This window comes from Dromiciops gliroides, chromosome 2, assembly GCF_019393635.1.
Source record: "Dromiciops gliroides isolate mDroGli1 chromosome 2, mDroGli1.pri, whole genome shotgun sequence".
Classification (NCBI taxonomy): Eukaryota; Metazoa; Chordata; class Mammalia; order Microbiotheria; family Microbiotheriidae; genus Dromiciops; species Dromiciops gliroides.
The window spans coordinates 53,878,144-53,898,656 of NC_057862.1; the positions used below are offsets into that span (position 1 = coordinate 53,878,144).

At 44.5% G+C, this 20,513-nt stretch overlaps 1 protein-coding gene across 1 annotated transcript; it reads left to right on the forward strand.

Annotated features, from left to right (window-relative positions):
- The first annotated feature begins 10,486 nt into the window (after window positions 1–10,486).
- Window positions 10,487–19,579, forward strand: PLAU (plasminogen activator, urokinase). Its single transcript, XM_043985305.1, has 11 exons — window positions 10,487–10,618; window positions 10,980–11,080; window positions 11,862–11,889; window positions 12,048–12,155; window positions 12,660–12,834; window positions 14,243–14,334; window positions 14,547–14,742; window positions 15,034–15,182; window positions 16,503–16,643; window positions 17,008–17,156; window positions 18,418–19,579. The coding sequence occupies exons 2-11, from the start codon at window positions 11,027–11,029 to the stop codon at window positions 18,586–18,588; spliced, it is 1,263 nt and encodes a 420-aa protein (XP_043841240.1). The 5' UTR covers window positions 10,487–10,618; window positions 10,980–11,026; the 3' UTR covers window positions 18,589–19,579.
- The last annotated feature ends 934 nt before the right edge of the window (window positions 19,580–20,513 follow it).

A 20,513-nucleotide genomic window follows, 5' to 3' on the forward strand; every position in this document is an offset into this window, starting at 1 on the left:
CATGTGATCTGGCCTTATGCTAAAGGGCATTCAAAGCCATAGGATCCTGGTTGGTCCCTTTGTCCCCATGATGGGGGTGGGGGTGGGATGTCCTTGGTCCTTGGAGGATTGGCCATTAAGTCAGGAGAAGACATTCATAAGCAGACCTTAAAAATGACTCTCTCCTCCCTCTTTCCTTCTCTCTCCTCCTTTCCTCCTTTCTTTCTTTCTCTGCCTTCCTCTCCTTCCTCACTTCTCTCTCTTTCCCTCTTTCTCTTCCCTCCCTCCTTTTTCTTCCCCCCTCTGTCCTCTGTCCCTCCTCTCTCTTTCCCTCTTTTTCCTCCCTCCATTCTTCTCTCTTTTTTCTTTCTCTCTTTCTTCCCTCATCTCTCTCTCTCTCCCTCTCCCTCTGTCTCTCTCTGTCTGTGTCTCTTCCTCTGTCTCTATCTCTGTCCCTCTGTCTCTATGTCTCTGTCTCTGTCTCTCCCTCTGTCTCTCTCTGTCTGTGTCTCTCTCTGTCTGTGTCTCTTCCTCTGTCTCTATCTCTGTCCCTCTGTCTCTGTGTGTCTCTCTCTCTCTCCCTCCTTCTCTCTCTCTCTCTCTCTCTCTCTCTCTCTCTCTCTCTCTCTCTCTCTCTCTCTCCCTCCCTCCCTCCCTCTTCTCTTTTGGAGTATGTCATTTGGGACACATGTACTCTCTCCCTCATACTTCCAGTGAGATGAAGAAGAGATCTCTCTTCTCTCCCCTTGGCATCAATAGCAGCTGCATGTATATGGCCCAGACCATGTACTTGCCTGGGCAAATTCAGTTTTGGATCCCAAATCCCTGCCTGCCTCATCTGCTTTGCATTTCTTTTCCTGAGCACGGGTGACTAAACAATAATCTTGAGATGGATGTTTTAAACCTTTGCACTCTTAGGACCATTACTTCATGATCTCAAGATTGCTGGAGATACCAAGAGGACCTGGGCCTGGCAGCAGAAGGTACTCCCCAACGCTATGTCCTTTCTTAGAGAGAACATGGCCACTGACAGAAGGAAGAGCCATTTGTGCCTGGCAGGCTAGAAGATTCAGACTTTGAATGAGTGACTGCTTGGGCAATGTGGATCTACATGAAAGTGAAGTGCCTTCCAGTAGTTCTACAAGTTTCCTAGGAATCATTCCCACCTCCCAAGAGAATATGAGGAATGATGACGAATCATCTCTCCAATGAAGGAAATTTTCCCGTCTGCCAGTTAACAAGTTGACCAGGCTCAGAGAACCAAGAGCTCCTGGTGTCTCCAACTCAGAAAGCTGCTTCTAAGACCAGGAATTGCCCATCTCAGGATTGCCCACTATTTCATGTTTTAAGTATTTACTGATGTATGCTTATGCCTTATTACACCATGAACCACAGTCATCATCTCTGTCACTGGCTTTGAATAGTGTCAGTTTCCTCCCCCGATGGCCCCCCCTCACCAACACTGTAAATTTCTAGACCCAAGTGTCACACTCTGTAGACCAGTTCCCTCAGTTTGTTATGTCTCCCATTAGAATGTGAGTTCACTGAGGGTAACAGTCTGCTTTTGTATTTGTATCCCTCATCACTTAACCCATTATTCAGCACATAATAAGGATTTAATCAATGTTTTAAATTATTATTTTAAAAAACCCACTCTATGATGTGTGCTTATGAGTTTATTTTTCAAGCATTTTTTTTAAGGTGAAGGAAATCTATTAAGGGATTTTGTTAATCCTTTCTGGAGAGATACTAAATGAACATCAAACCTAAACTTTGTACAAGAGATTTTCCTCAGAGTTCAACAATGAGGTGGGAATAAATGAGCCAGAGAGCTCAAGGAAAAGTTTGGTAGCCTCCTTTAGAGGTCAAGTTCCCCTCGGGGCTTAATCTGGTCTGAGCATGACCAGAGCTAGTCATTGTTCTGACTGTCATAGGTCATTGACGATTAACAAAAGAAGTGATAGCTATAGCAGAAGGGGATTCGGTAAGGATTTCATTGAGAATGTCTGGAGTTGATTGAGCTGCAGGAAGCTTTCCTGTTTCTGAATTGCTTACCATGATCTATCTGCCAACCAAACTTCAGAGCTGTTCTGGAGCTCCTAATGGATGTTTTATCCTCCGGTGACAAGCTGATCAAGTCTTTTTTTTTAATCATGAAAGTGTTTTTATTATTTCCCAGTTACATGTAAAGATAGTTTTCAACATTTGTTTTCATAAGATTTTTAGTTCCAAATTTTTCTTCCTCTCTCCCTTCCCTCCCCCTCCCCAAGACGGCAAACAATCTGATATAGATTATATATGTACAATCACATTAAACATATTTCTGCATTAGTCATGTTGTGAAAGAAGAATCAGAGAACAAAAAGAAAAATCTCAAAAAACAAAAGTAGAAACAGTATAGTTCAATCTGCATTCAGAATCCACAGTTCTTTTTTTCTAGATGTGGAGAACATTTTCCATCATGAGTCCTTTGGAGTTGTCTTAGATTGTTTTATTGCTGAGAAGAGTTAAGTCTATCACAGTTGGAGCTGATCGAGTCTTGAGGATGATTTTAATACCTTTGAAGGAAAAACTAGTCTAAATTGTATGGGAACAGGGTTAGGATATTACTCCTGTCACCAACCCCTAAGTGAAAACAGAATATTGTTGTATAGTAAGAAATTACAAATATGAGGAATTTTAAAAATGTAGAAAGATTTGAATGAATTAAAAAAGAATAAAATAAGCAGAACTCTGAAAATATGCAGATCTAAGAGAACAGTTACACAATCACTTGAACAATAAAAGGAAATTGAATTCTTCATAATTGAAAAATGCTGTGAAAAAGAGATAATGAAACTTCCTCATATCGGGGAGAGAGAGGATAAGAAGTATAGAGTATTGTATACATTGCGTAAAATATGGTCTTTGTATGAAATGTTTATCTCTTCCCTTCCCTTTCCTTTTCCTTTCCTTCCATCTTCCCTTCTCTTCCATCTTCCTTTCCTTTCCCTCCCATCTTCCCTTCCCTTCTATATTTCCTTCCCTTCCCTTCCATCTTTCTTCCCCCTCTCCTTTTTTGATACTGGGTCTCCCCATCTTGCCCAGGCTGGAAGTGCAATGACCACTCATGGGCCCATCCTGTGGCATGGAAGTTTTGACTTGCTCTGCTCCTGGCCTGGGATGGTTTGTCCTTCCTTAGGCAACCTGGTGCTGTTATAGAAGATAAAGACACACATTTATATCCAGACAACAATTTGTTTAGCAAGGCATGTGGTTGCAGAAATAAATTGGGTTCAAGGCTCTTGGTTACTGCAAGGACCCCAGAGGCTCATGGCTCTTTGGCTTTTATAACATTTTTACATAGTACATGAGGGGAACAGGAATATATCAACAAAGCCATGATTATATCAAGTGTGTGCTTATGTCTCATCATACAGAAAACATTTAAAGGACATAAAACTCATAGGTCAGTGAAACCTATAGTCACAAAATGGAGTCACTTTGGCTTAAGGGTGCCCATCCTACTTCTATGGAACTCACCATATTGGTGCCAGACTTAGTTGTTGTTCAGTTTTCAGTTGTGTCTCACTCTTCATGCCCCGATTTGGGGTTTTCTTGGTAAAGACACTGGACTGGTTTGCCATTTCCTTCTCCGGCTCATCTGACAGATGAGGAAATTGAGGCAAACAGGGTTGAGTGACTTGTCCAGGGTCACAGAGTAGCCTAGTGTCTGAGACTAGATTTGTTTTTTTTAAATAATAAACATTTTTATTTAAAGTTTTGAGTTCCAAATTCTTTTTTTTTTTTTTTAGTAAGGCAATTGGGGTTAAGTGACTTGCCTAGGGTCACACAGCTAGTAAGTGTCAAGTGTCTGAGGCTGGATTTGAACTCAGGTCCTCCTGAATCCAGGGCCAGTGCTCTATCCACTGCGCCATCTAGCTGCCCCATTGTGTTCCAAATTCTATTCCTAATTCCTTCCCTCTCCTCCTTCCTTACAGGTTATATATGTGCAATTATGCAAAATAGTACCATAGTAGTCATTTTGTATAAGAAAACTTGAATAAAAGAAAAAAATATGAAAGAATGAAAAATAGCAATGCTCCAGTCTGTGTTCAGTCAATATCAGTTCTTTCTTTGAAGGTGGATAGTATGCCTCATCATTGGTCCTCTGGGATTGTCTTGGACTGAAGCTAGATTTGAACTCAGGAAGATGACCCAGCACTCTATCACTGCGCCACCTAGCTGCCAGACTTAGTATGAGACACCTAATCAACTTTAACTGCCGCAGCTCAGAAATCCCCAGCTCAATGAATCCACTAACCTCAACCTCCTCAAATACAGACATACATGACCACACTCAGAAGAATGTTTTTCTTTTCTTAACAGATCTTTGTCACAAGGGAAGGTTCAATGTCTACTTAAAAGCATAGACTTTTTTTAAGCTGGAAAGAACATTGTAGAATGACTAGTCCAAACAAGGAAACTGAGGTTCAGAGAGATTGAGTGATTTATCCAAAGTCACAGAGCCACTTAGAAACAGAGTCAGAAGAAGATGCCTCATTTTGCCCCAAGATTCCTATCACCCTAGCATATCACTCAGTCTTCAACACAGGGACTCTCTGGTACTTTGACTCATACCCCAAAGCTTCTCTATCCAGCAGGGTAACAGGAAAAAGAAAACTGGAAAAAAAGATGAGAAATTCACCTCCATTCTTTGGAAAGGTGAGGGACTATGGGTAGAAGATGTTGCATGTGCTGCCAGGTGTATATGAAGTGTCAGCGGGTTTTGCTTAACTTGTTTTCTTACAAAGAAAGGTTCATTGGGTGGGGAGGGGGAGAAGAAAGTGGTATAGCTAGAAATCACTATGATGGAAAAAAACCAAAAGGCATCAATAAAACACTAATTTTACAAAAGAAAGAAAAGGGGGCAGCTAGGTGGCACAGTGGATAAAGCACAGGCCCTGGATTCAGGAGGACCTGAGTTCAAAATCAGCCTCAGACACTTGACATTTACTAGCTGTGTGACCCTGGGCAAGTCACTTAATTTTTTGCCCTGCAAAAAAACAACAAAAAACCCCAAGTGCCTTCATAACTTAAAATTATAAACTTTTAGAGATATGTGAGAACTTAGGGGTCAGCTACTATAGGGGTTCTTTTTTTTCCTTTTTTTTTGCAGGGCAATGAGGGTTAAATAACTTGCCCAGGGCCACACAGCAAGTGTCAAGTGTCTGAGGTCAGATTTGAACTCAGGTCCTCCTGAATCCAGAGTTGGTGCTTTATCTACTGTGCCACCTAGCTGCCCCCACTATAGGGGTTCTTAAACTTTTTCCCCTTGCCATCCCTTTTCACCTGAGAAATTTTTACCAAGACCCTGGCTTTATAGGTAGATAAAATAGGTATATATAAGCTTTTACTGTTGCCAATTTTTTTGCGACCCCTACATTCAGTTATGCAACACCATATGGGGTCAAGACCCATGGTTTAAGATGCTTTGATCTACTCTACCCCCTTCTAATTATAACTGTTGTGTCCAAGGTCACACAGTCCCTCAACGCAGAGAGATGTGGTCAGATAGAGCTGTGGAAACTATAATGAAACACGAGATGTTTTTTCTTAACTGTTTTTCTTTGTCATAAGGGAGGATTAGTGTCAGAGGCAAGATTAGGGCCCTGTTTTTCAATTATCCAATTGAATGCTTTTTTTAAAAAAAATAGACTATCTGCATTTCTCATTCCCTGTATGGCCCTGGACAAGTTCCTTAACCCCCAAAAGTTTGTTTCTTCAACAAGAAAATGTCCTACCTAACTCATCAGGTTGTTATTAAGATGAAATGAGATAATGCATGTGAAAGTACTTTGAAAAACGGTAAAATGCTACACAAATGTAGGTTAGTGGTCTTTATGGAAGAGAAATGGTGGTGTTACAGCAGGCAGTGGTCCAGCAAGAGTGCTACCAGTAAACTGTGCATATCCTCTGATCCAGCAACACCACTCCTAGGTTTATATCCCAAAGACATCCCCCCAAAAAGAAAAAACCTATTTGTGCAAAAATATCCATAGCAGCTCTTTTTGTAGTGGCTAAGAGTTGGAAATCAAAGGAATGCCCATCCATTGGGGAATGGCTAAACAAGCTGTGGTATATGATGGTGATGGAATATTATTGTGCTATAAGAAATGACGAGCAGGATGATTTCAGAAAGGCCTGGAAAGACTTGTATGAACTGAAGTATAGTTAAGTGAGCAGAAACAGGAGAACGTTATGCACAGTGACAGCATTATTGTTCAATGAAGAACCATGAATGACTTAACTATTTTCAGCAGTACTGTGATCCAAGACAATTTCAAAGGACTAATGATAAAGCAGACTATCCACCTCCAAAAAGAGCTGATATTGATTTAACACAGACTGAAGCATGATATTTTTCACCTTCTTTCTTTCATTTCTTTCTTTTATTCAAGTTTTCTTGCACAAAATGACTAATATGGTCATGTCCTACATAATTGCACAAGTATAACCTATATCTGATTTTTTTTTTTTTAGTGAGGCAATTGGGGTTAAGTGACTTGCCCAGGGTCACACAGCTAGTAAGTGTTAAGCGTCTGAGGCCAGATTTGAACTCAGGTACTCCTGACTCCAGGGCCGGTACTCTATCCACTGTGCCACCTAGCTGCCCCTATATCTGATTTCTTACCACCTCAGGGAGGGGGGGGGATATAATTTGGACCTCAAAACTTTTAAATAAAAATGTTTTTTTTTTAAAGCGTGCTTGCTACCAGTCCACTGTGCACATTCATTCATTCTTCCATTCAGCAAGAATTTATTAAGGAATTACAATATGCAGGCTTGGTGCTAGTTGTTACACAGGATGATATGGTTTCTGCCTTCAAGAAGCTTGCAATCCTAATACTGGATTCTGTCTCTTAAAAGGGGCTTGGAAGGGGCAGCTAGATGGCGCAGTGGATAAAGCACTGGCCCTGGATTCAGGAGGACCTGAGTTCAAACCTGGCCTCAGGCACTTAACACTTACTAGTGTGACCCTGGGCAAGTCACTTAACCCCAATTGCCTCACCAAAAAAATAAAAATTTTTTAAAAAGGGGGGGCTTGGAGACTTTAGGATGGATCAGAGATAACTGGAAAATAAAGACCACAATGGAGAGACTAGGATAACCAAGAGTCAGGCTGGAAGAGAGAGGAACATAACGGTCTCCATGTCTCTTTGAGCAGGAGGAAATGAGCTCATTCCTCCTCTAAAAAATCAGCATGACTGCCTCCAGCCAAGTAATCTGGAGTCATGAGGGCTGCTAGGGGATCTTCATGAATCACTATAGATTTATAATTTCTCAGGCCCTTCGGAATTTCCTGAAAACCAGGTGCCACTAAAGTAGTTTCGGGGCAAGTCCTGTTTACATTTTGATCATGTTCATTTATAATCAATTGGTGACAAGAACCAGGGGCCCTGTGACCACAATTTGATAAATAGATGAATGGAATTCAAACAGGAAGCATACATTTTTATGGAAGTGGAAAAGGAACTCGCAACCTGAGATCCTATTGCCCCTCCAGGCTTTGTCAGTCATCGTGGGTTTCAGATTGGTCAAGTTAAAACCGACTTCATCCAAAAGGCACTAGGTCATGTGCCTTGGGACTTTAGAAGAATTCGTATATTTTTCCAACTTTTTTTTAGCCATTGCTAATGGCTTGGCATCCTGGGAGTTTATTATCCAAACTGCTCGACAAAGGTCAACATCATGAGGTGGACCTAGCACTGGACTTGGGGTTGGAAAGCCTGGTTTCATGTCAGAGCTCAGCACTTTTCGACTTGCGTCACCTTCCTAACGTCATAGCTTCCACTGTAAAATGAGAGTCAGACTAGATCAAAAGTTCCTGACCTTTTTATTGGGCCATGAATACCACTTTGGGCACTGTCTGGTAAAGTCTATGGACCCCTCTCAGGATAATGTTTTAAATGGATAAAGCAAGATACACGGAATCACAAAAGAAGGCAATTATGTTGAAATGAAGTTATGGAAATTACATATTTTTAAAAAAAAGAAAAACAAGTTCCCAGACCCCAGGTGAAGAATTCCTGGGTTAAATGATCTATGAGGTTCCTGTCAATACTACTGAATGTAGCTTAGCACTTTAAGGTTTACAAATGTCTTTACATAAGTTATCTCATCTGATCCTCGAAACAAACTTGTGAAGTTGGTGCCATGATTAACCTCATTATACTGCAGAATCTTCATTTTACTTTCAAATCTATGATCCTATTTCTTCTTGTGACTTGAAAGATCAAGCACCTCTTTTCCAATCCCTTGCAGAGAGTCTTCGTTGGAGCCAATCAAAGTTGCCTTCTCTTCATCTTTATCTCATAGCCTCTTCTGCTCTTTTTAGAAACTGACCCAGATCCAGGGGCTCACTTTTCCAAGATCATCAAAGACTGATGGGCACAACCAGGAGAAATGGCCAGAATCTAGGGAGTTAAGTCCCAATAATAATAATAATAATAATAATAATAAGCTCCACAACCAATCTCAGTGACTAAGACCCCAAATCACAATGATCCAGCCCGAATTGTTAAGAAGTCTATCCCGTCACAGTGCCTAGGGCCCTGGCACACTCCAGGGCAGGATGAAGGTGTGCTCGTGCCAATGAAAAGTCCTGTATCGGCTTGTCACTTCTTGCCTGGACTATCTTAATAGCCTCCCTCCTTACAGGTTCTCCATGCTCCTATCTATCCTCCACGCAACACGGAATAAAGATTCCTAAGACATACATCTAAACTTGTCACTCCTCGACTCAAAAAATCCTTAGTGGCTTCTCTAGGATAAAATACAAGCTCCTCTGAGTGACATTGAAAACCCTCTATAATCTATCTCTTGCCTACCTTTCCAAACATTTCACATCATTGCCCTTCACTGACTTTGATTGCTGCTCCCCAAGCTGGACTTGCCACTTCCTGTCTCTGTGTGTCTGCTCAGGCATTCTCACCATACCTAGAATGTTCTCTCTCCTCTCTGCAAACTCTTAGAATATTTAGCTCTCTTCAAGGTTCAGCTCTGGTGTCACTTCTTGTGGAGTTTTTTTGGAGATTACTTCCACTTGTTGGGGCTCAGTTCCCTCTTGAAATTACTTTGTATTAGGGGCAGCTAGGTGGCATAGTGGATAAAGCACTGGCCCTGGAGTCAGGAGGATCTGAATTCAAATCTGGCCTCAGACACTTGACACTTACTAGCTGTGTGACCCTGGGCAAGTCACTTAACCCCCATTACCCTACCCCATCCCTCCGGAAAAAAAAAAAAAAGAAAGAAACCAAAAGAAATTACTTTGTATTTATCTGTGTGCACGCTGTACCATCTACCATAATTCAAGTGTCAGGGGAATGCTAGCTCTTGAGGGCAAGGATTGTTTTGTATGCACCTTGGTACAGCTAAGAGTACCTGGCTTTGGAGACAGAGGTGGTTGTTTAGTTGTTTTCGGCAGTGTCTGGCTCTTCCTGACCACTCCCACCCCACCCCCTTTTTTTGTTTTGTTTTGTTTTCTTGGCAGATACTGGAGTGATTGGCCATTTCCTTCTCCAGCTTATTTGACAGATGAGGACACTGAGGCAAACAGGGTTAAATGACTTACCAAGGGTCACACGGCTTGTATCTAAGGCCCGATCTGAACACAGGTTTTCCTAACTCCAAGCCCAGTGTTCTATCCACCCTGCCACTTAGCTGACCTTTGAAGTCGAAGGATCTGGGTTCAAATCAGGCTCTGTCGCTTACCGGGTGACCTTGGACAAGTCACAACCCCAGCTCCCTCTAAAATGAGGGATTTGGACCAGATGATCTCCAAGGTCCCTTCCAGTCTGTAATAATAATAATATAAAAAAACCGTGTGTGTTGTACATATTATAGCCTAATAAAGTTTAAGAAATTGTTTAGATCCCTGGGGACCTGCTGAACCGGCACCAGGGAGGAGTCACTCAGCTAATTAAAAAAAGACGGAGAAGAAAGTGGGGGAGCTGTCAAAGCTAGGCTATACTAAGGCAACCCTTCCGCTCCATTAACAAGAAGCCCCTAGCTCCCACCTGTGCAGCTATGGGGACCACTCTACTTTCTCAACAAGGATGGATGGTGAATAGTTCACGTCTCTGTCACTGCTTTGCTCAACAAAACCGTGTGATTTAAGTCGGTGAGGGTTGTTACAACCTCCCCTCCCGTTTAGTAGAGAGGAGGAAATTGAAGCAACGAAAATTTAAGGTGACTCTCTGACGATTACACGGCCAGTAAGCCAAGACTCAAAGCCAATCCTCCTGGCTGGAGATCTCACGTCTTTAAACTTCCCTTCCTCTCTCTAATTCTCAGGGCTCCCTATCCCCTGCCTCATTAAAGAAACGTATTTCTGGAGCTAGGGGTTCTCCCATTTCCCCCAGCGGAGTTCTGGGAGCTGGGGCTCGCGGAGGGAGGGAACAAGAGGAGAAAGGAAGAGGGGGTGGGGTGGGGGGAAATCTTGGTCCAGGGGCGGGGCCAAGCTCAGGGTGGAATAGAATATAGGGCAACGCCGCCTCTGCAGAGCGAGGCACTGAGACGTGGAGTTCATCACCACTTAGAGGCGCGCTTGGTGTGAACTTGAGCTTGATTCCTCCGCACCAGCCGGAGATTCTGATCCGTGAGTCTGCAGCCCTGGCTGGGCGCGCCGGGCCGGGATGCTCGAACTACGGCCAATCCAGCTCCCCCTTCCCCCCTCGCCCCCTACCTCTTTTCTCTGGCCTCGCCAGGCTCCTGCTGAGTCACCGCGCTCCGGGCGGTCCCCCGCCCTGGCTTCTTCCCGCACCCAGGGACGTTCATGCCCCGAGGACCGGGAGAAGCAGCCGGAGCTGGCGGCAGTCCGGGCGATCTCCTGCTGCCTTCCGTGGAGGGGGTGGGGTGGCTAGGGTTCCCGCAGCGGGGACCTCAGCCCATTAGAGACTCCACGCCCTGATCGCAGGGTCCCAATGCTTCCCTCACCTTCACTCTTCCTTCCCTTGCAGGGCTGAGTACCTGAAGCAGAAGAAGCCACCTTCCCACCCAATCCACCATGAGAGTCCTGCTCGCTTCGCTGCTTCTGTGTGTACTGGCCGTGGGCTGCAGAGTGAGTGTCCCGCATTGGCTCACGGTGGGGGTTGGAAGTTGGGAAGTTCGAGCTTCTGGAGTCTCTAACTGAGGCTAAGGGGAGGAACTGCAAGGAACTAGGGAGTTGGAGGGAGAAGGTCATGATTGAGCCATTGAGTCAGTGACAAACAGGGTCAGATCTCCCCAGAGGGCAATGGACCATGATTTCAGAATTGGCAGAACAATGCCCTGTACAAATTAGGCACTTAATAAATGTTTGGGGGACTGAATAGAATTTAGGGAGGGAAATAGAGTGGAAGAGAAACGCTCGCAGCGAACTGTTGCACCTAAAGAAAAAGAGATTGGGAAAGAAAAACAGGGGCTAAATCTTAGTCTGCAAAGTATATGAGGCGGGTTGGGGAGTTGAGATTGCTTTGCTGAAATCATCCCATTTTGCTGAAAATCTGGAGACTTCACTGGAGAGCGGTAGGGGGTAGATGTGTGTGTGTGTGTGTGTGTGTGTGTGTGTGTGTGTGTGTGTGTGTGTGTGAGTGAAGTTATAGCACGACGAAAACTAAAAAATGGCAAACAAAATGCAAGTGCTACAGATTATGTGATAGAGAAATTGAGAAGAGTACTTGGCGGGGGGGGGGGGGGGGGGGGGGGGGCGGGTTGTGGAGTTGTCAGGTAAAGCTTCTTGCAGGAGGAAGGGTTTAACTACAAATTCAACTAATCCTGATCTCGGTATCTCAATTTGAGAAGGGAAAGGGCATAGAGCCCTTGGATACCACTCCAACCATTCTCATTCCTTTTTATTTTAGGCTTGGAAAAAACAGGATTATGACTCATGTGAGTACCTACCCTCTCCATAGCCCTCTGTTACATGGATGTATAGGGGGAGCCACTTGGGAGAAGCCCCCTCCACTATTTTCCCACACAAAAAAGCCCCTCCCAGTAGTTCTCTCCCCTTCCACTGCCTTCACTGACCACATCTCTCCTATCTCCAGCTGACTGTGGCTGCTTGAATAATGGCGTGTGCATGTCCTACAAGTACTTCTCCAAGTTTCATCGCTGTTACTGCCCGGAAAATTTCTCTGGGGAGCATTGTGAGATAGGTACCTGAGTCCTGTCTGATCCTTAACCCCTGAGGCCTGGCTGGGGTGGGGAGGGGAGGGAGGGAGGGAGAGACTGTCCCAGTGATTTCAGAAAGGGGATTCTGGTGAAGAGAAGAAATAGAAAGAGATGAAAGAGTTAGGGATAGGGACTGCACTTGTGATTTCATTTGTATGGGAAACTCCCAGGTTCTCCATAGAGGAAACTGCCCCTAACAATAATCATTACCTTCTCTGCAATTTAGAGCCTTTCACTGAGAGTAAGTGACTTGTTCAGGGTGACAGAGCCAGCATGTGTTAGAGACAGGACTCGAACCCGGGTCTTCCTCTCTCGGAGGAAATGCCAGAGTAGCATGTCTACTCCAAAGCTACACGTTTGGAGAAGGAGACCCCTTCCCAGTCCCCTGTTTCCATCCTCAACTGGAAGTTTGGTTAAATCGCTTGTACTAGATCTCGTTCCCCATGGAGCTTATCTCACTCTGCCCTTATATCCATTTCCTCCCTCAGACAATTCACAAAAATGCTATGACGGTAATGGTCATTCTTACCGAGGAACAGCCAGCCACGACATCTGGGGCAACACTTGTTTGAAGTGGAGCTTAGCTGTCTTGAACTCTCAAGAGTACCATGCCAACCGGCCAGATGCAATACAGCTGGGTTTGGGGAAGCACAATTACTGCAGGTGAGGAGTTGACAACTAATATCTCCCCCCATCTCCTACCAATACCTGCTCCATCCCCTTCAAATAACCACCCAGGATGTGGGGTTTTTCTTTTCAGTTTTGCAATCTTTATTCGTGCATACAATAAATCTTTTAGAGAGCAAATCTCATTATTTCCTAGTTCATTACACAACTTTCAAATGTATCACCCTCTTTGATATGACTCTTCCAGGAAATTCCTCTTAGAGTTATTTATTTTGATAAGAATGTCATCTTGTTCTAGCTCTAGGCTCTGAGCCTACCACACCATCTCTTTGCTGAGGTGCCTCAGAATAAGATTTTCTGGGAAAAATTCCAGGAGATGAGGGGCATAGGGAAGATGGCTAGGTAGACTAGAGGCAAGAAACTCACTTTTCTAGAGAGCCCAGGAGGACAGATGACTGATTAGGAGCATACTAACTCTACCCCCTCCTCCAAACTTCCCTGTTTCTATTGAACATGCCACTATCCTCCTAGTCACCCAGTTTCCCATCCTATGAGTCATTTTTGATTCTTCTCCCCCCCCATATGCCATATCCAATCAGTTGCCAAATCCTGTTCATTCTGCCTTCACAATATTTCTCACATTTTCTTTCTCTCTGCTACATAGCCAACACCATAGTTAGTCTGCTTGCTCCCATTCTCTCCCCTTCTTCAATCCATCCATCCCACCTGCCAAAATAATCTTCCTGATGCTGTCACTCCACTGCTCAAAATCCTTGGCGGCTCTCCATTGCCTCTGGGGGGAAAATGCAAACTTCTCTACCTGGGCATTTGAAGCCTTCCAATATCCAGATCCAACTTAACCCCTCTAGTCTTGTTTGTTTTTGTTTTTTGGTGGGTGCAATGAGGGTTAAGTGACTTGCCCAGGGTCACACAGCTGGTAAGTGTCAAGTGTCTGAGGTCGGATTTGAACTCAGGTCTTCCTGAATCCAGGGCCAGTGCTTTATCCACTTTGCCACCTAGCTGCCTCATCCCCTCTAGTCTTATTTGACATTGCCCCCCTTCGGGAAGGCTACATTCTGGACAAATGGGACTACTTCTTATTCTCCAAGCTCAATAGGCCTATCTTCTGCTTCTGGGGATGCCTTCTCAACTCTCTCTTTCTTCCAGGCCCAGCTCAGGGGACCTCCTAGGGGTGCCCTCCAGTTATTTGTTCTCCAGCTCTTTTTCTGATCTTTCAGGGCTTTTGCACCTTTACTTTGTTCATTTTGTATTCCACCCCCGACCCCACCCCCATTAATTGAAAAGTCAGCTCTTTGAAGGCAGGGATGATTTCACTTTTGCCTTTTATTCCTAAGGGTTGTCCCAGCCAAGAGTAAAGACTCAAGTTTTTGTTGGGTTGAATGACACCCTTCCTATATTTCCATTCCTTCTTATGTGTTTCCAGAAATCCAGACAACCAGAAAAGGCCATGGTGTTTTGTGCAGGTTGGCAGGAGACAGTACATGCGGGAATGCAAGGTGCCACAATGTTCCACTGGTGAGTGATGACCTGAAACTGGACATTGACCCACTGCTCAGTCACTCTCACCCAGGAGCAGGAGGACCAGGCGTGGGGGGAAGTGGGATGTGTATGGAGTTCTGCCTGGCCCTTGGTGACTGGGACTGATAGGGAAGAAAGAGGAAGAAGACAGTGGCTATCCTGCTTGCCACAAGAGTTCTTCCTCATGAAGCCCCTGTCCTCCCCTACAGAACAAGAAGGATTCCAATGTGGCCAGAAATCAATGACCCCCCGCTTCAAGATCGTCGGGGGAAACACAACGCCCATCGAGAAGCAGCCTTGGTTTGCCGCCATCTACAAGAAGCCTGTAGGGGGCACCACTTCCTTTGTTTGTGGGGGTGCCCTCATCAGTTCCTGCTGGGTAGTCAGCGCTACCCACTGCTTTCTGTAAGTCCTCTTTGGATTCCCCACCCCAGAGACTTCCACAGATTCACATTGTTTCCTTGACCCGATTCCAATGTTCCCTGCCTGCCTCCCTCCCCCAAAAAAACCTGTCCCCCTCCCTCCAAAGACAATGTCAGGGCCCTTCCCTGATATCCATGGTCCTCTATTGTTCCAGGGTGATAACAACTGCCCTAAGTGTAGAAGGAAGCCAGATAACTCCTGAGGTCTGGAGGAAATGGGGTCTTCCATCAGTGATTACCAGGTCTTGACATTTTACAACCCTTCTCCCTACAGTGAAAAAAATAAGGGGGCGACCTACTTTCTGTACCTGGGCCAGTCAAAGCGTAAGTCAGAGACCCGTGGAGAGATTCGGTTTGAAATTGAGGAGCTAATTTTACATAAGAATTTTAGCACTGGAGCCCTCGCTTATCACAATGATATTGGTGAGTCCAAGGAGGGGAGCTCTTGGGAATAGAATGGTAGGGAAACACAGACATCCTCACTCACTACAATGACATGGAGTAGATGGGCTTGGGAGGTGGTGGCAGCGAGCGACTCAAATGAGGAATGAGATCCTGGAGCTCCCTGGAGACCCTGACATACAATATCAAAGGGGGCATCTGGGTAAAAATCACAACAGAGGTAGCTCTGGCTCTGGTATGGAGAGTAGGAGCAAAGGAAAGAGCTAGAGAAGAGGAATAGCCTGGCCAAGGCCCCTGGAGGCAAAATGCCCTGCCCTTTGAGCTGGTATGGCATGACTTGGATTACAGTTGACTTCAGGGAGCAGGTATCTAACCTGGCCTAGGTGAAGAAAGAGATACCTCCTTTCCTGATTAGCACACTTGGCCTGTGGAGGCAACATTATGTAATAAATAGGGAAGGAATTAGATTTTACTGAGGAGAACTAGATTCTTATCCCAAATCCATTATGACCAAGTCAATAAGTCAACAAGTATTTATTAAGCACCTACTATGTGCCAAGCTAAGCTTTGGGAATACAAAAAAAATGGCCAAAAAACCCCCAACCCAGTCCCTGCCCTCAAGAAACTCAGGGTCTAATGAGAGACAACATAAAACAACGATGTATAAACAAGATATGTGCAGAATAAACTGGAGATAATCTCAGGGGAGACCCTGGCATTAAGTGTGACCAGGACAGGCTTCTTTCAGAAAGTAAGATTTAAGGAGGTGGCTAGGTGGCGCAGTAGATAAAGCACCAGCCCTAGATTTAGGAGTACCTGAGTTCAAATCTGGCCTCAGACACTTGACACTTATTAGCTGTGTGACCCTGGGCAAGTCACTTAGCCCCAATTGCCCTGCAAAAAAAACAAAAACAAAAAAAAAAAAGAAAGAAAGAAAGAAAGATTTAAGCTGAGATTTCAGGAAAGCCGGGAGGCAGAATCACTTCTTTCTTTGCCTCAGTTTCTTTATTTGTAAAGTAAGATATTAGACTAAATGACCTCTAAGGTCCCTTCCAGGGCTAACATTGTGTGATTTTGAGGGGCAGGGAGGCCTCTACTTGACTATCCCTCTTGGGTCTGCTATTCATAGGATCATAAACTTAGATTCCCCCCTCCCTATCTTACAGAGGAAGAAAATGAAACCAATAGAGGTTAAGTGACTTAGGTACCCAGGGTTACAAAGCTAGTTAGTGTCTGAGGCAGGATTTGAATCCAAGTTCTTGTGACTGCAAGTCCAGGACCCTATTCACTATGTCATGCTGCCTCTCTGCTCATTCTTCCCCATCCCATGTTTTTCCACAGCCCTGTTAAAGATCCGTTCCAGAACTGGGAAATGTGCAGAGCCCTCCAGAATTGTGCAGACCATATGCCTTCCCCCAGCATATGAAGACATTCCCTTTGGCAGCGACTGTGAGGTCACTGGCTTCGGGTTGGAAGATTACAGTGAGTGACACTTGAGGCAAGGGTGGTAGTGGGAGATCCATGGGACATTTGGTCAAGCCGAGCAAACTGAACTGTGTAAACCTGAGAGTATTATCAGCTTGGAACAAGAAAAGGTCAAAAAGTCAGACACTGGGAGGTTGAGAAGCCTTCGAAGATTGGCAGAGGTTATAGCAAGTGGTTCTGAGAACTATGGGACAATAGAAATAATTAGCCCAGGCCTATATAGCTATTTTGGGGTTGAAGAGGAAGTGAGTACTCTCCCTAACAGAAAGAGTGAGTCCTGGTTTGGGGGAAAGAAAGGTCAGGAAAGAACAATAAGATAGAAATATTTTAACTAAAACCATTATTCTCACTACCTTCCCAGATGACTACCTCCATCCAGAGTACCTCAAAATGGCGGCTGTGAAGCCAATTTCATACAGGGAATGTCGACAACCTCACTACTATGGCTCTGAAGTCACCCCCCATATGGTGTGTGCTGCCCATCCTGAATGGATGGCAGATGCCTGCCGGGTAAGAGCTGGAAGGGTCCTTGTATCCTCCCCCACTTCTCACCAAGCCTTCTTCACCATCTTTCCTACACCTGTCCCTATGGAGGAGAGGTTTTCATCCTTTATATATCCCAGACCTCCCTCCTCTGGTATCCTTCATGTGTAAGAAGCCCAGAATGGTAACAAGAAGAGATATTGATGTTGGTGATCTATTATAGGTCTTAGAAGGTTTTCATCAATAAGTATATACTTAAAGTAACTAATATATCTCCATTCCTGTGCTTGGCACTATGGGGATGCAGAATTACAAGACATGATCCCTGACCTCAGAAGTTGATTATCTAGTTAGGGAGACAAAGCTTATCCCCACAAAATGATGAAAGTGAGAAGATAGAATGTAGTTAAATGCCAAATGGTATATTATAGATTATCAATGATAAAGAAATTGAGAGGAGAAGAAGACCTATCCAGGGTAGAGTCACCAGAGAAAGTTTCACAGGGAAGGAAGGATTTCACCTTGGCTTTGATAAATAGCTATAGTTCAGATGAGAGTGAGTCAGCTTCTTGCAAGTAGGAATAATTTCATTTTATATCTTTTATCCTTGGCACATAACCTAGTGCATGGCGCATAGTAGGTATATTTAATAAACACTTGTTGGTTGACTAGTTGATGGTCAGGGGGAGAGGAGAAGGACGTGACTGAAGCTGCAAAGGTAGCAATGAATGTGCGGTAGTAGCAAGACACAGCTAAAGCAGAGGATTCATGGTGAGGAGAAATGGTAAATAAGGTGCACAGGTAGGGTAGGGATGGATTGCTGGATTCCAGAAGCCTTGAAGATGAATACCAGAATGTTGTAAAAGGCTTTGAATTCTAGGATACTCCCCTATCTCTCTCCCTGTGTCTCTTTGAAAGAAAGACACAGAGAGAGAGAGAGAGAGAGAGAAATGAAAATAAGAGAGGAGTTGGAATAAGCCTTAGGCAAAATTTATAAATTAAAACCCCTGTGTATTGCAGTCTAGTAGAAGCTTGGAGACTTCACTAAAACACATGGGATTTCATTACTACAAAGTAAATACCACCATAATGTGGAAAAATGGGCTTTTCTGCCATTAAAAATATGTGCCTTTATAAAAAGTCGCAGTAAAGTACCCCTTTGAGCTCCCCGACCCGCTCCGAGCCTTTTCCAAGACTCCCGACCTTGCCTGCTATGAACCGGGTTCTGTGTAGCAACTCTGATTCCACTCCCCAGGAACTCACCTTCTGTTTCTCATCTGTTTCGCAGGGAGACTCAGGTGGGCCTCTGGTCTGCCCCATTGATGGCCGTATGGCTCTGGTTGGTATCGTGAGCTGGGGCCTTGGCTGTGCCGCAAAGGACAAGCCTGGTGTTTACACTCGTGTCTCTCACTTCCTACCCTGGATCCAGACCCACACAGGCCTTCCTGTTCCCAACTGAGGAGGCCTAGGAAGTCTAGGAAGGAGAAAAACATGCTGTTCCCTCTTGCCCTGATGTCACCATTTCTGCCATGGAGCCATCTCTGCCAGGCCTAAGGACCCTAGAAGGCATCTCTGGAGATGTTCTCTATATGTGGGCTTCCTTCCAGGGAATATGAAAACAGATTTAACCTTCATCTTGGGGCATAGGCACTGGCTATCTTGGACCGCTTCGCCAGATGGAAGGGGATGGGGGGTGGTCACTAGGGTCAGAGGCAGGTGTTTTGGAGTTTTGGCAGAGATTTTAGGCTCATGAGAACTTCTGGTTACTTACAAACAGTGAATCCCAAACTGTATCTGGAGAGGAAGAAGTCAACTCCCCAGAGCAATCTACCTTTATCATGGCGCTGATGTCCAGATGTTTGCAAAATGCAATTGTGACTTGAACTCTGAGCTCAGGGCCCCTGGAGTTCATGGGACTATGGCCAGTGTGGAAATAGATATCAAGGGGTGGGGACCCCAGTGAGGTAATGGGAGGTCTCCATGTATCCCCAGTGGACTGGTCAGGAGGTAGAATATTTGTGTCCCTATGCACATGGCTTTGAGTGTGACCATCTGTGTGAGCATTAGAGTGTTCTTTCCTCTTGGGATGTGGGTGTGCACTTGGGTGCTTCCCCTGGCTGTGTAGACAGCAGTGCTTCCCAGATAGTCCTGGTCTTACCCCTGTTTGCCTGAGGTGCCCTCCTCAATCCTGTTATGAGTGGGGACGGGACAACTGTGACCGACACTGAATGTCTACGTTTCTCCCAGATCCTTATTCCTCTTTATAATTACCGTCCCTGCTTATTGAAACCTTACTATGTGACATGAGGGCCGGCCCCTTGGACTGGATATTTAATAATTATTTTTGTTATTTATTTTTATTTTTGTAGTATCACATGAGCACCATCAATAAAAACATTTCTTTGACTAATATGGAAATGTTTTATATAATTGCACGTGTATAACCTATATCTGATTATGTACCATCTCAGGGAAGGTGGAGGGAGGGGAGGGAGGGAGGGATAGAACTTGGAACTCAAAACTTTAAATAAAAATGTTAAAAATTTTTAAAAACAATAAAAATGTTTCTTTCCTCTGAAAGGCTTTGGCTCTCTCTTGGGGAGGGAGGGGATGGAAAATAATAGCAGTATCTAAAATGAAATGAGTTACCTCATGAAGTAGTGAGTTTCTCATTTCTAAGATATTCAAGAAGAGGTTATATGAACACTTGAAAATATTCTTCTAAAAGGAAAGTGGCTGCACAGGAATAAATGAATTCTGAAATCTCTTCTAACACTAAGATTCTCTGATAGAGTTATTTCTCTGAGAGGAATCATCGGAACCACATATCAGCCTCAAAAATGAAAAGAAGGGGCAGCTAGGTGGCACAGTGGATAAAGCACTGGCCCTGGATTCAGGAGGACCTGAGTTCAAATCTGGCCTCAGACACTTAACATTTACTAGCTGTGTGACCCTAGGCAAGTCACTTAACCCCAATTGCCTCACCCAAAAAAAAAATGAAAAGAAAATGATACCAGTGGCTGTCACTGTTACAGTCACATATTTGAGTCCCTAGTTGGAAAATATCCTAACTCTCATCCTGAGTCCAGGCCTATGACCTCAGCTGCCTCATTTGCCTATTCACCTATTCACAGTTTAAGAGCCTTCTGCCCTAAACAAGTAAAGAAGATCTGGAGAAGGAACTAAACCAACTCCACCCAGTATTCTCCCCTTTTAAGAGAGGGCAATACTGAGACCCTTAATGCAAGCCATAGTAAAGCAGAGGGCGACTCTGCCATCAGGCTGCTATGTTCACTAAAATTCCCAAGTCTCTCAAAGGAAGGCACCCAGGTTCACCTTGGAGAAACTGAGCAGACACCTTGGGAGGGTAGAGGCAGGGACTGA

Bases quoted from the DNA above. Each gene is read 5' to 3' on its own strand.
- PLAU (XM_043985305.1), top strand. From the start codon at position 11,027: ATGAGAGTCCTGCTCGCTTCGCTGCTTCTGTGTGTACTGGCCGTGGGC. The intron at 14,335-14,546 runs GTGAGTGATGAC...CCTCCCCTACAG, and splicing joins GGTGCCACAATGTTCCACTG to AACAAGAAGGATTCCAATGT. The intron at 16,644-17,007 runs GTGAGTGACACT...CTACCTTCCCAG, and splicing joins CTTCGGGTTGGAAGATTACA to ATGACTACCTCCATCCAGAG.